Source organism: Ochotona curzoniae, unplaced genomic scaffold, assembly GCF_017591425.1.
Source record: "Ochotona curzoniae isolate NIBS_2020 unplaced genomic scaffold, NIBS_Ocur_1.0 scaffold_2453, whole genome shotgun sequence".
NCBI lineage: Eukaryota > Metazoa > Chordata > Mammalia > Lagomorpha > Ochotonidae > Ochotona > Ochotona curzoniae.
Window position 1 is genome coordinate 9,763,836 of NW_024467094.1, and position 14,738 is coordinate 9,778,573.

At 48.1% G+C, this 14,738-nt stretch overlaps 1 protein-coding gene and 1 pseudogene across 1 annotated transcript in view; one reads left to right on the forward strand and one right to left on the reverse strand.

The window, feature by feature from the left end:
- Positions 1 to 4,376: 4,376 nt before the first annotated feature.
- Positions 4,377 to 14,738, forward strand: part of UBE2G1 (ubiquitin conjugating enzyme E2 G1) — a 74,326-nt gene continuing 63,964 nt past the window's right edge. The window contains exon 1 of the mRNA XM_041001753.1: positions 4,377 to 4,730. Within this exon, the coding sequence (XP_040857687.1) occupies positions 4,685 to 4,730 (46 nt within the window). The 5' untranslated portion in view covers positions 4,377 to 4,684. The remainder of the gene's footprint in view (positions 4,731 to 14,738) is intronic.
- LOC121170551 lies at positions 10,645 to 10,744 on the reverse strand (annotated as a pseudogene).

Sequence of the window (14,738 nt, forward strand, 5' to 3'; positions counted from 1 at the left end):
AGCCTCTTCTGGGTCTCCCACGCGGGTGCAGGTTCCCAAAGCTTTGGGCCATCCTCGACTGCTTTCCCAGGCCACAGGCAGGGAGCTGGAAGGGAAGCGGGGCTGCCGGGATTAGAACCGGCGCCCATATGGGATCCCGGGCGTGCAAGGCGAGGACCTTTAACCACTTGCGCCACCGCGCCGGGCCCTAAATAAATCTTTAAAAGAAAAAAAGATTCTTCTCCACACTGAGATCTCAAAGTGTCATCAAAGGACCATCTCTCATCCCTGGGTGCTAATACAGTTTGATAGCAAGTAGTGGCCCTACTCCCCAGTGGACACAGAAGGAAAAAAAGAATTTAAGCACGTGTCCCACCCACCTTCCTCCACACCTGACACTTCCCACTCTATCTCAAGGCCCATGTGGACATGCAAGCCCCCTTGACTGTGTAAACAATATTTTTTTAAAAAATTAAAATAGAGTAAATGGAAAGACTATAATATGCCCCTCAACACCTCCCCCCCCCCAATTCCTCCCTTTTGGAGGACATAAAAATGCAGCATTAAGATCAGTGCCTGGTATTGCGGTTGAGATGCTTTGCGATACCCATGTCTTCTATTAGAATGCCTGGTTCCAGTCCTGGCTCCACTCTGTGCTCTACTTTGGGTTCCAGTTTCTTAATAATGTGAGCGCTGGAAATTAGCAGGTGATGGCTCAAGCACTTGGGTCCCGGCCACCCAAGTGGGAGACTTGTATTGAATTCTTGGCTCCTGGCTTTGGCCTGACTCAGCTCTGGCTGTTGTAGGTGGTTGGGGAATGAACCATTAGATGGGAGATAGGTTTCTCTGCTTTTAAATAAAATATTTTAAAAATTTAAAAAAAGGATAATGTGCCAGAAGCAAAGAGCCCTGGAAGAGGCACAGGAGAGGTGGGTTTGGATGAGGCCCTGGAGGCTGCAGGGGCAGGAGGACCACAGGGAGGAGCCTGCACCTCGTCTTAGAATGGTGGGAGGCCACTGTTTCACTAGAGGCCAGCAGTAGATTTGCATTTTTAATGTGTTTAACTGCAGTTTCAGAAGATAGATGAGGGAGAGAGTCAAGATCTGTAGTTAGAAGATGGTTTAGGAGGGGCAGTCATCCAGGCTTGGGTTACAAGGAACAAGAGAGTTAGGGAAGCCTGTCTAGCACCTTCTGGTAATCTCGGGTCAGATCTCAGCACATTCTCCTTGTCCTCTGTTGCTGACCGCCTTGTCTTCCTTTCCTTTCCCTATTCCTAGCTCTTTGGGCGTTGATGCCACCCAGCTCTTCTTGCAGCTCCTCTTTGCGAGTACTGCCTGTTCTTGAGTAACTTGTCTGGTTCACAGCCTTTCTCTTCCTCTGACTCCAGAGCTCACCCTGGGGGACGTAACCAGGAGGATGACCCCTGCAGCACTCCCTGACGGTCACCCACGTGACTTCCTTCCTTCCCTTGCCACCAGACAGCCTCTCTCAGGTTCCCAAGACACAAAGTCATCAACCATGAGTATAATACACCCAGATTCTCAGTTTCAGGTCGGTCCTCTTGACCACCGTTTCCTGTCCTTTCACGTCACCTGGTTTCTGTCTCTGCACTTGACTTGCCTGGCTCATCGTCATCTCTGAATGAGTTCAACCATCAGCACAGCACCTGAGCCGCTGAACGTTATTGGGAGAAAATAAATTCTGTTGTCTTCAGGTTGCAGTTCCAGTTCATGACCACAAACCTCAGATAAACTCTCAACACTCAGATCTCTCCTCCTCACCGTACATTGAGTGTTCCGCATGGTCTTCTGTGTCTGCTGTGAGCTCTGATCCATCAAGATCTTCCATTGAGGACAAGACAACCTCTAGCCTCAAATCTAGTGCAGCCTTCTCAGCGCTTGTCTTTCTACCTGTTAGCAGCATGTGCCTGTCAACCATTCATTCCTCCTGGAAACATGCTACACTCCTATTTTGGCTTTTCTCCTCTTGTTTATTTATTCATTCATTTTTTAAAAAAAGGTTATTTGGGCCCTGTGCAATGGCCTAGCAGCTAAAGTGCATGAGCACTTCAACGTGCCAGGATTCCATATGGGCGTCGGTTCTAATCCCGTCAGCCCCGCTACCCATCCAGCTCCCTGTTTGTGGCCTGGGAAAGGAGTCATGAATGTCCCAAAGCCTTGGGACCCTGCACCTGCGTGAGAGACTCGGAAGAGGCTCCTGGCTTCGGATTAGCTCAGCACTGGCCATTGTGGTCACTTGGGGAGTGAATCAAAGGTCAGAAGATCTTCCTCTCTGTCTTTCCTCTTCTCTGTATATCTGCCTTTGCAATAAAAATAAATCTTAAAAAAAAAAAGATTTAGTTATTTTTGGGTGGGGAGGACAGCATAATGGCTCAACTGGCTAATCCTCCTCCTCTAAGTGTAGCTCTCTATATGCGTGCTGGTTCACGCCCCAGGTGGTCCACTTCCCATCCAGCTGGTTGCAGTTCAGGCACATGTCTTGCACCAAAAATGGTGAGAAGAGGATGGGTCTGTGTGCTGGTTTTGATGAGAATTTATGAAATTTATGAGAGCAAAAGGAGCAGTTTTATTTAAGTAGGAGACAGAGAAGATCTGAATCATTTGATTGGAGGAGCTGGTAGAAAGAGGGAGGCCTCCCCGCCTAGGGTCTTTATGTCTTTCCCTTGTTATCTCCAAGGAACAAAAGTAGTGGTTACACATTTGTTCCTGCCAAGAGTGTGGGCAGTTTTAATGGAGCCCCTTCTAGTTTTCTACTTTGCTTTTAGCAAAACCTAGATCCTGTTATGGTTAATAAGTGTTTGTTACAAAGGGCTTTCATCTTGTTGTGTTTAGAATTTAAATACTGGGAAGGAGCTATGGGATGCTATGACCTGCTTTCTTGTTCCTCTTTTTTTTTTTTTTTTTTTTTAATTGGAAAGTGAGATACACAAACAGGAGAAGAGACAGAGAGGAAAAACCCCATCTGCTGATTCACTCCCCAAGCAGCCACAATGGCTGGAGCTGAGCTGACACAAAACCAGGAGCCAGGAGCTTCCTCTGGGTCCCCCATGTGGACAAAGGGTCCCAAGGCCTTGGGCTGTCCCCAACTGCAAACCCCTCCCCCCACCAACCAGGCCACAAACAGGGAGCTGGATGGGAAGTGGAACTGCTGGGATTAGAACCGGCACCCAATGGGATTCTGGCGTGTGCAAGGCGAGGACTTTAGCCGGTAGGCTTCTTTTTATGATTTATTTATTTTTATTAGAAAGGCAGATTTACAGAGAGAAGAGTAGAAAGATCTTCCATCTGCTAGTTCAGATGGTTTTCTCCTAATGGCTGGGCAAGGCTGAAGCCTGCGCTTCTTGCAGGTCTCCCACATGGGGGCAGGGGCCCAAGCACAGAAGCCATCCTCTGCTGCCCTCCAAGTGCATTCGAAGAAAGCTGGCTTGCAAGTGGAACAGCTAGGACTCAAACCTGTATCTCTGTGCTATGCCAGCACTCCAGGCACTGGCTTACGTAGCTGTGCCAGGGTCTCAGCTTCCCTCCCTTCTCCCTTTCTTGTTTTGCTTAGTGTTTACATGCTGGGAAGGAGTTCGGAGCTTCTTTAGTGAAGCCTGCTTTTAGTTCCTGGCTCCCTCACATGGTTACTGCTAGTTTCATAAACACTTGCAGAAAGGAACTGATAAATCTGAGTGTGTCATTAGGTATTATTCTTCAGTCTTCAAGTCTTTATTTAGACTGCGGGACAGGGGAAGAGAACAGAAACTTGACATAACAGATGCCTTTCTGGGCGACAGTTTGAAATGTATGTATCAGATTTTGCTATTCTCTTGACTCATGGAGCGTATACAGGATGTGTTTACGTTTTGTACTACGAGATGCAGAAAACCTCAATCCAAGAATGTTTCTGGGCATTCTTTTTGTAAAGAGAATTCATACGAGGTCTGTTTTGGTGAATGGCTTAAAATGGGGTACACCACAGCACTCCTTCAGCTTTCTAACAATGAGTAATTCAGGGGCCATGTGTGCAGTGTTGGATGGCTGTTGGGTGCTCGCCAACCACTAGACAGCCACCCCTTCTCGCGGGCTCTTCACCCCGCAGACCACCTGCTTCCCGCCCCCACCCGGAGGCGACGTCCTGACCCTTGGCGACCTCTTCGTCATGGCGTCCACGCGGCGTCCACCCGCCGAGCCCTCCCTCAGCTGTCAGCCGAGCGTGGACCTTCCCAACATGGCGGCCGCCGGGCCCACGGCGCGCGGGGGGCGGGGCTCCGCGGCCGGGGGGCGGAGCCGGGGGGCCGAGGGGTCGGGCCGGCGGGCCGGCCGCTGCCCGGGGAGGCCGGCCCAGCGCGCCTGCGCCGAGCGGCCCTGCGCGCAGTGAGGCAGTGTCCGGGCCAGGCACCGGTGGGGCCGACGGGCGGGCTGAAGGAGGGAAGCGGGCGAGTCAAGTCCCAGTGCGCGCCGCGGCCGCCCCGGTATCCTCCCCTTCCGGGCGTGAGGCGCTGAGAGAAGGAGCCGAGCCGTCCAGCGGCACCGTCCGTGAGGCGTCACGATCGCCGCCCCGAGCCGGCCTCCCTCAGCTCCGGCGCTCCGTTCGCGGGGCCCGGGTTCCTCGGTCCAGACCCAGCCCCGGCCGCCCTCAGAACCTGCCTCCGGCTCTCCGAACGCCCCGGCGGGCAGCCTGGGCCCTTTGGCAAGGGGGGACGATGACGGAACTGCAGTCGGCGCTGCTCCTGCGAAGACAGCTGGCAGGTGAGCTGGGGAGGGCGGCGGGGCGCCGGGCCCGGCCCGCGATCGGCGACAGCGGGCTGCCGGCCACCTCCGCCCTTCCTCCGGCCTCGGGGAGGGCATGCCGGCCGGGGCGCCCGCACCCTCGGCGCCCCCGGCCCCCTTCCCCGCGGCCTTGTGGGGGGACAGGGCTGCGCGTCCCCGGCCGGGGCACAGCCTCGTCCCGGAGGCTCCGGTGCGGCCGAGGCCTCGGGACCCTCGCGGTGGAGGGGACGGCTGGGGCCCCCCGCGCGGCCCTCGTCGCCGTCGTCCCCGGCTCCGAGGTGTCTGCGCCGCGTGGGGCGGCTGGAGGCGGGAGTGGGCGAGGGCGCAGCTGGCCCCCGGCCGGAGTGGCGAGGCGCGCCAAACTTGTGCCCCTTGGCAGCGCCCGGGGGGCCGCCGACTTGTGCCCGACAACAAAAGCGCCGCGGCCTGGGCGCGGGCGCGCGGGGTGCGGGACGCCGCCTCGCCTGCCTCCGCCTGGCACGGGCTCGGGCTGCGCCGCCGGGCTGGGGGAGGGAGCGAGCGGGCCGGGAGAGTGCACAGCCTCCCGCTGGCCGGCCCGGGGCTTTGTGCTCGCCGGCCGCCCCGGCCTCCCGGCTGGCCCCGCGGAGCTCCCGGGGCTGTGTGCCCGCCTGGCTGCGACCCCCGGGCGGAGCCCCAGGCCGCGGCGATCGGCCGGCCCGGAGCAGCCTGCCGCCCCCTCCCCCATTGTCCCGGCCTCCGGCCGTTTGCGGCTTCCAGGTTGACTTTTTCGGGGGTTGGCTCCTACTCTGCTAGGACTGTGTGAGCGGAGCATGCGCACTGGGCACGGACGTGTGCCGAGTGCGAGGGGGGAGGCGGGTTGGTGGCTTCACAATGCCGCCCCACGTGCTGCCAGATTTAAAGAGAAATGAGCCAGCAGCGGTGAGCCCTGCGCCCCGACGCCCTGAGCGATCCTTCCCCGGGCAGGCCGTTTCCCCCCACAGCCCGCTCTGCCCTGCCCCTGGTCCCTGAGCTACGGCAGAAGCCCGGAGGCCAGAGAGAAGAAACTTTGAAAATAGATTGATTGGGAGTTGGAGGCATTAGTTACATTCCCTTTGTGGCTGCTTAAGGAAAAGGTTGTCAGGGGTTGTTAGAGATTGTATAATTGGGTTTATTATTAGACCATGAGCAAGCAAGTTTGGACAAGTATTAAAGTTCTACATGTTCAGGGGGAGTGACTTGGAGTGAATGAAGAAGTTCTGGTGCTGCCCATGACGAGTAATATACTGGAACAGCAGTGAAAGAATAACAGCTCCATGTGTTTTGTATTTGGGAACACAGCTTTTCTGTGCCCTTTCATTTGTTTTGGAGGAAGGAATTAAGATTTTCTTTTGTCTTCCTAAGAAGTCTTTAATCAGGAAATTTATTAATGTGGTGAGCTATTAAATAGTATTTAACTACTAAGTTTTAAAATAGCTCTCAACTCTTACATAATGGAAAAGATACACATTTTAAATGGTGTAAAAGGAATTAAGCATTGACTTAGAAAGTAAATTATAACATTGAGTGTTAGCAGTAGCAAACAGTATGTCAAAACTGTTTGTTAGCCATTTGGGAACCAGCTGTAGATTTTGATGGTTCCATTTTGCATTTTTTAAAAATAGCATCCTAAGTATTGAGAAAACACTCCTGAAATCCCTTTATTAATGGTTGATTTTCTGTGAGGGCACACTGGAAGGTAACAGAGGAAAATATGAGTGAGTGTGCTTTCCCAGGCCTCATGGAGTCGCTTAGCTGCTGGTTAGCATTTCTTACCTTCTTGGTCGGACATCATGAAACTGATGGGCATGCATCCCTCAACTATGTAAACAATATTCAAAATAAAAGTTAAAATAAAACAATATATATATAAAATGAAAACCGATTTTAAGGTTCTCTTAAAATTTTAAGGATTCTAATTAACTTGCTCAAAATGTATGAAAGAGTAGGCCAGGGCAATATGTTAATTGAAATGTAGATCAACTTTATTTGGAAAGACTTGTTAATTATTTACTGCAATAAAGTCCTGGCTTTAATTTAATGGTATATTATTTGAACTTTATGGTTCTACAAGTATCATTTGGAAAAGAATGAGAAAATGCAGGCTCTTGAAATCAGAGTGAACTTTGGTGAGGTTTGATCCAAACTGCTTTAAGAATCTTTTTTTAAAATGTACTGAAATTGAGTAGGTAGCATACCTGTAAACCATCCTATCCTGTCTGCTAGAATTCCAGAAACTTAACAGCTGCGGCCAACAGTAGTTTGACTGGTTGAGCTCCTATCCTGCCAGTCTTATTACCAGGTGTGGTGTCGTGACTGTAACGAACAACCTGGTTGCTTTCACAGTGTTTCTCAGCCTCGGCACTGTTGATATTTTGGGTTCCCTCATTGCTTCAGGGGCCTGTATGGTGCGTGTTAGATTGCTTTCCTATTTCCGTTCCTGCCCACTAGATGCTAGGAACATGTCCCGCAGTAGTGACAGCCAAGCATGTCTCCGCTGCTGCGTGTCACTGAGGGGTAAACACCTCTGGTTGAAAACCGCTGGGTTGAGGTTTTTCATGCTAGCTGTTGTGAAGCAAGTCAGAACACCTAACAGATTCATGAAATCAGCTAGGTGGTGTGTTTCAGTGCGGATATTATTAGACTCTGACTGATTGCTTTGCCAGTTCAGTAGTGGTTAAACGTTTGCAGCAGCATATGAATACTAAGAAATCTCCAGCATAGGAAATAATCCTAAACATTTTATTTTATTTTTTGAAAAATTATATAAGCACTGGTTAGAAATATGGAAGGGGGAAAAAGTGTTCTATGCTTGACCCTAAGGTTTTTCATGGACACAGTTATTACTGAGAGTTGTGTATGTTTTTCGACAGGACTTTTTTGAGGGAGTAGTTATAATTGTTTAAATGAAAGTGTTACCTCATGGGAGAGGCAGAGAGAGAGAGAGATTCCCAAATGGCTACATTTGCCGGGAATTGGGCCAGAGCCCAGCACTTGAGCCATTCTCTGCTGCTCTCCCAGGCCATTGGCGGGGAGCTGGGTTGGAAGTGGAGAAATGGACTGCTAGCCTGATGTCCCTGAGGGGTGGTGGCACTGCGCAACCAGCCGAGCCGCAGTACCGGCCTGCAGAGAGCATCTTGCCTGTGTTCACATGGGAAGTGGTTCAGTGGGGCTTGACATGTGCCAACACTGTGCCTGGACTGTGACTGTCGGACTAGCCCTCTCTATAAGGAAGCAGAGGCTTAGAGAGGTTAAGGGACTTGGCCAAGGTCAAGTGCTGCTGCTAGTGCCACTAGAATCAGGACTTCGTTTTTCAGAGACTCAAATTGCTCCCTAAGGAACAGTGATTTATAGTTATAAAATAGGAGTTTAAATATTTCAATATTCAAAATCAATTTGTCTAGTAACTACCAAAATTGGCGTTCTCATCTTCATAAAGTTTATTGTACCTAATAGCACACTTAATTTTTTTTTTGTTCCCTCATGATTTATTCATTTATTTGAAAGGTGAGGTGACAAAGAAAGGGAGAGATACAGAAACAAATCTTTTGTCCACTGATTCACTCCCCAAGTGGCTGCTGGGCCATAATCTGGAGCCTGGAACTCCGTTCCGGTCTCCTCCCGCAGAGGTGGCAGAGGCCCAAGGACTTGGGATAGCTTCCTGCTCCCTGCGCAGGCGTTAGTAGGATGCTGGACTGGAAGCGGAACAGCCAGGACTGTGCTACTGGCATTCCCGAGCAGTATCTTAAACCGCTGTGCCACACCATAAGGTTCTTAACAGTAGAAAGTTTGTTTCAGCCATTGTCAGCCTCAGGCCTTCACTCTGCAGAATGGAGGAAAATACTTCTGCATTTACGGTCATGGACTAAAGAGTGCTAAGCTTTTGGTGTTGACAGTTCATTAAAAAAATTTGTCTAACTGGACTCGTTTTCTATCTTAATGGAATTTAAAAATTTTTTACTTATTTATGATTGGAAAGGCAGATATACAGAGAGAGGAAGATACAGAGAGAAGGGTCTTCTATTCACTGGTTCACTCTCCAAGTGACCTCAACTGCTGGAACTGAGCAGATCTGAAGCCAGGCGCCCGGAGCCTCTTCCGGGTCTCCCACGTGGGTGCAGGGTCCCAAGGCTTTGGGCCATCCTTGACTGCTTTCCCAGGCCACAAGCAGGGAGTTGGGTGGACAGTGAAGCAGTTGGAATATAAGCGCCCATATGGGATCCTGGCGCATGCAAGGCGAGGATTTCCCCACTAGGCCTTGTGCTGGGCCTCTTAACCAAACTTTTTTTTTGTAACCAAACTTTTTTAAAAAAAGATTTATTAATGTATCCGAAAGTCAGAGAGAGAGTCACACAGAGAAATGATCTTCCATGCCTTGGCTCACTGCCTGATTGACCCAGGATGGAGCAGGCTGAGGCCAAGAGCTTCATCCTGGTCCACCACGTGGGAAGCAGGAGTCCAAGGACTTGTGTGATTTGCTGCCTTCTCAGGCTCTTTGGCAGGGAGCTGGGTGAGTGGAGCAGCCAGCACTTGCACTGGCATTCCTATGGAATGCTCTTGTGGCTGGCAGACTGTAGCTTTGCCTGCCATGCCACAATGCTGGCCTCAAGAATCCAACTTTTAAAGTATCATTTTGAGTAACTGTGAGGTTGGTGGTTGTGTGCTCTGCAGGTGCGTGCCCTCAGCTCTCCGCGCCCCCTCCACCTGCTGGAGGGCCACCTGCAGGCCGTCCTACTTGCTTGTTTAGTGCTCACCGTTGTCATGATCTGCAGCCTTGGTGTTCTAAACTAGTCAAAGGAGTTGGAAGGGCAACACTTGTGGCTGGCCTTTCTAGTGTATAATGGCACTCTTAACAATCTTGATTGGAAGCAATTCCATTAACAATTGGAAACAAATAGAATAACTGATTATTACTCTATTAAGTAGAAGATTCTGGTTAATTAGTATGATATTAAGCATTAACTTGGGGTCGTTGTTGTGATGTGTTGGGTAAAGCTGGATTGTGACCCAGCCTACTCTCCTTTTGATCCATCTCCGTGCTAACGGCCAGGGAAAAGCAGTAGTTGGCCCAAGTGTTTGGGTCCTTGCAGCTATATGGAGTCGCAGATGAAGCTCTTGGCTCCTGACTTTAGAGCCAAGGACTTGGCCCAGACCCACCCTTTGAGCCATCTGGGGAACGAACCAGTCGATGAAAGATCTATGGGTCTTTCTGCTCTTCTGACTCTGACTTTGAAGTAAATAAATCTTTTTAAAATATTCAAAATGAGGTGGGAGCTGACATTGAGGCTTAGTGGGCTACACTGCTACCTGCACTGCTCAACTTCCGTGTGATTGTTGTTCTGCTTCTTATCCATCCACCTGCTAATGTGCCTGGGAAAGCACTAGAGGATAGCACCTGTGTGTGGGAGACCCAGAAGGCCCTGGCTTTAGCCTGACCCAGTGCCGGTCACTGCGGCCATTTGAGGAGTGAACCAGTAGATAGAAGATCTCCTTGTCTCTGTCTTCCCTCTCTTTTTTTCTTTTACATTTATTTTGTTTTTATTAGAAAGCCAGATTGTACAGAGAAAGAGAAAGTCTTGCATCTGTTGGTTCACTCTCCAGGTGGCCTCAATGGCTGCAGCTGAGTCAATCCGAAGCTAGGAACGAGGAGCTTCTTCCTGGTCTCCCACGTGGGTGCAGGGTCCCAGGATTTGGGGCTGTCCCGGACTGCTCTCCAGACCACAAGCAGGGACCTGGGAGAGAAGTGGGAGTGGAGTAGCTGGGATGCGAACCGGCGCCCATATGGGATCCTGGCTCATGCAGCATGAAGTCTTTAGTCACTACACTACTGTGCTGGGCCCAAGGAAAAATTGTTTTAAAGTATAAATGAAAATTTTTTTTCCAGTAAAATTATTTTTGAAATATGTAGTGCTTCATGAGTTTTTGTATCATCCTTGTGCAGGGGATGTGCTAATATCAGTGTCATTCCAGTTTTATTCTGTACTGCCAAGGAGAGACTGAAGAGAGATTGCATGGTTTTCAGTGTGTGTAGTTGAGGCAATATTGGTTTACTCATGTGATGTGTTAGAGAATCTGCAACAGTCTTTAGTTCCTCTGTACTTATTTATTTATTTGAAAGGCAGAGTTACAGAGAGACAGAGGTCTTCGATTGACTTATTCACTATCCAAAGCATGAGTGGGGCCATGCCAAACCAAGTGGCCTAGAGTTTCTTCCAGAATCCAGCTAAGTGGCTAGGACCTAGGCCTTGGGATGCCCACAGTAAGGCTTGTTACCCACCCCATCACAGCATCTGCCCCTCATCAGGACATTTTTAACACTAAGGAATAAATGACTTCTAGGTAGTTTTTAATTTATTTTTATTGGAAAGTCAGATCTACAAAGAGAAGGAGAGACAGACGGATCTTCCATCCACTGCTTTACTCCCCAAGTGGCCCAAATGGCCGGAGCTGAGTCAGTCTAAAACCAGGAGCCAGGAGCCTTCTCCACGTCTCCCATGTGTGGGTGCAGGGTCCCAAGGCTTTGGACCGTCCTCGACTGCTTTCCCAGGCCACAAGCAGGGAGTTGGATGGGAAGTGGAGCCACTGGGACATGAGTTGGCTTTCATATGGGATTCTGGTACATACAAGGTGAGAACTTCAGCTTCTAGGCTACTGCACTGGACCCTAAGTAATACTTTTTATTGAGTTAATTTTTTTATAGTGTAATGAAACTTAGTTTTATAAAAACCGTTTGCTTTTCTCTAACTTCAGAATGAAACAGATTGTGCAGGAGTCTGTTTTGTAATGGATGATCTCACTTTCTTTCTTTTTTTTTTCCGTCTTATTTGAAAGTGATCAGTTAATCTTCCATTTACTAGTTCACTCCCCAAATGCCTGTGACAGGAGAAGCTGGAATCCCTGACAGCTCGACCCCTGCACGCCAGGTACCCAAGGACTGAGCTGAGTCATCACGTGCTCCCACCCAGGGTGTGGATCACGAGGAAGCTTGGAATGTACAATGTAGCTAGTGACTTCAGTGTGGCAAACTCACTTTTGAAATCTAAAATGAAGCTGGAGCAGGTGTTTGACTCAGCACCAAAGTGTCCCCTTGATACTCCTGCCTTGCATGCCATGTTGGAGTGCCTGTGTTTAGGCCCCAGCTCCTCTGTTTCCGCTCTGGAGTCCTGCTAATGTGCCCTGGATGGCAGCAGTTGGTGGCGCGTGGCTGAGATTGCCGCCACCTGCCTGGGAAACCTGGACTAAGTTCTGGTTTCTGGCTCGCTGCACTCTGACTGATGTGGGCCCCGGAATGTGAGCCAGTGGATGGAAGTTCTCTTTCCTTTTGAGTCTCTCTGCCTTTAGATAACAATGAAAATAACTATTAAAAAAAATGAATACTCCTGAATTATTAGATGTTGAACTGAACTCCATAATTTGTATTGTGATAGCATAATAGAATGATCTTTATTTACTGCAAAGCAGTGCCAAAGTATAAAGTTGTATTACGTAGTTTCTTAAGTTAAAATAGATTATTCTGTTGTTCTTCCACATGTAATGGAAATCACATGTCTTGGGTATTAATAGGGAGATATCTAGTGTGGAGAAATCTGGCAATTTGGTGAATGTTGCGGAATTGTGGTTGCCTTTTGACTTCCTTTTCTTGGATGAAGAGTGCAGTGTCAGGATGTGTTTTAATCATTGTGTTATTTGACCTTGTGTAATTTAAATTTTTACTTAATTGAAGTGCACTTTTTTGAGAGTATGCTAATTATAATAGACACAATTCAACTTAGGATCAAGAGTCTTATTTTTTTTTAAAGATTTATTTATTTGTTACTAAATATAAAATGAAATCTTTCATCTACTGTTTGACTCCCTAAATGGCTGTAGTGGGTGGAACTGGGTTGGTCAGCCAGTGGCTTCTGGATCTCCCACCTGGGTGCAGGAGTGCAAGGACTTGGCCATCTTCCATTGCTTTCCCAGGCTCATTGGTAGGAATCTGAATCAGAAGCGGAGCATCTGTCACTCACACTGGTGCCTTACGGGATGCCTGTACCACAAGCTCAGGATTAGCATGCTAAGCCATGATGCTGGCCTGTCTTATGCTAGTTTTTAAGTTTGTTTTTGCTTTTCTGATTTATCACTCTTGATTAAAAATATGTTAAAGGTGTAACAGCAGAAAACCTATTTAAAGTTTTGCCTGGAATTTTTTTGTTTTAATGTTATAAAGTAGATTTTCTTTTAAAAAGTTATTAAGCAAGAATTTAAAAATTTGCAGGCAATTTTGAATTGCTTTAGCTTGGGTGCCTACTGTAGTTGCATTGTTGTTGTCTTACTCTGTGAGGTATGCTAATTAGAGTTTCTGTTTAAGACAAAGTAGTGTTAGGTGTATAGATTTTAGACATGATATCAATCATGGTCCATAAAAGAAATATTGATAAACTGGACATCGTCAAAATTTAAAACTTTAGCTCTGTGACAATCTGTGTTAGAATGAGATGACAGGCTAAAAGCTACAAGTCACATATTTGGCAAAGGATTGTATCTACACTACATAGAACTCAACATTAAAAAAAAGCGCCAGCTGATTTATTTAGAAAATGAGCAAAAGACATAACCAGATAATTCACAGAAAAGGACACACAGATGGCAAATAAGCAAATGAAAAGATGTTCAGCACATTAGACATTGGGGAAATGCAAATGGAAACCACATCAGGTATCACCATATAGCCTATCAGAATAGCTAAATAAAAAAATGTTATAGCAGAAAATGCTAATGGGAATGTAGAGAAGTTGATCTCATATATGGCTGGTGGGAATTGAAAGTGTCCCAGGCTCTGTTGAAAAAAGTCTGGCAATTGCATAGTGTGGTGTTTATTTCAGATAAATAAAAGCGTATGTGTGCATTCATAGTAGATATCCTAGTAATAACTGGAAACTAGAAACAACCCAGATGTCCTTTGGTGCATCCATACTGGGGGGATGTACCACGCAGCAGTGAAAAGACAAAATGTTGCTAGACAAAACAACTTGGAATTATTTTAACTCCTGAAAAAAGCCAAACTGGAGCTTTTGTAGGGCCTGGTATGATGGCTCAGTTGGCTATCCCTCCGCCTCCCAGCAGCACCGGACATGTGGGCGTTGGTTCATGCACCAGCTGCGTTACTTCCTATGCAGAGCTTGGCTTGTGTCCTGGGACGGCAACAGAGGTTGGCCTGGGGCTTTGAAACCCTGTTCCTGCATTCATAGCAGATGCTCCTGGCCCCTGGCTTTCAGTCTGCTTAACTCTGGCTGTTGCGGCTAGTTGGGGAGTGAACCAAATAGTGGTTCAAGTGGATGGAAAGTTTTTCTGTCTCTCCTTTGTTTAAAGAAAGAAACAAAAAAAATCTTATGTACTGTATAATTTTATTTATATAACATTCTCTCCTGCCCCCACCCCAGTGGGCATTGGTGCAGTGGTTAGGATGCCACTTGGGGGAATACCTGCCAGCTACATGCTATTTATCACAGAGCCTGGGGGGTGGAGTACTGTCAGGACTGAAAGCAGAGGTATATAAAGAGGAGAGACAGAGAGGGAACGATCTTCCATCTTGTTGACTGACTCCACAAACGGCTGCAGTGGTTAGAGCTGAGCTTATCTGAAGCCAGGAGCCCAAGCATTTGAGCCATAACTCTACTGCTTTCTCAGCTGCAAGCAGGGGGCAGGCTGGAAAGTGGAGAGCACTTACGGGTTGCTGACACCAAGGGTGGAAGGTTAGTGGGCCAGGCCACAGTGCCAGCTTCTGTTACAATTATTGTTACCTACTTTGAGTAGTTACAGTTTTACTTTTTAGAAAACATCATGCTTTTTCTTTGGGGTTCTACTATTTTACAATCCCAGCAGCAGAACGCAGGGAGAGCTCCAGCTTCTCCATACCCTTACCAACACTGGTAATTTTTCTAGATTTGTTCTTTTTTTTTTTTTTAAAGATTTATTTATTTATTGGAAAGTCAGATATACAGAGAGGAG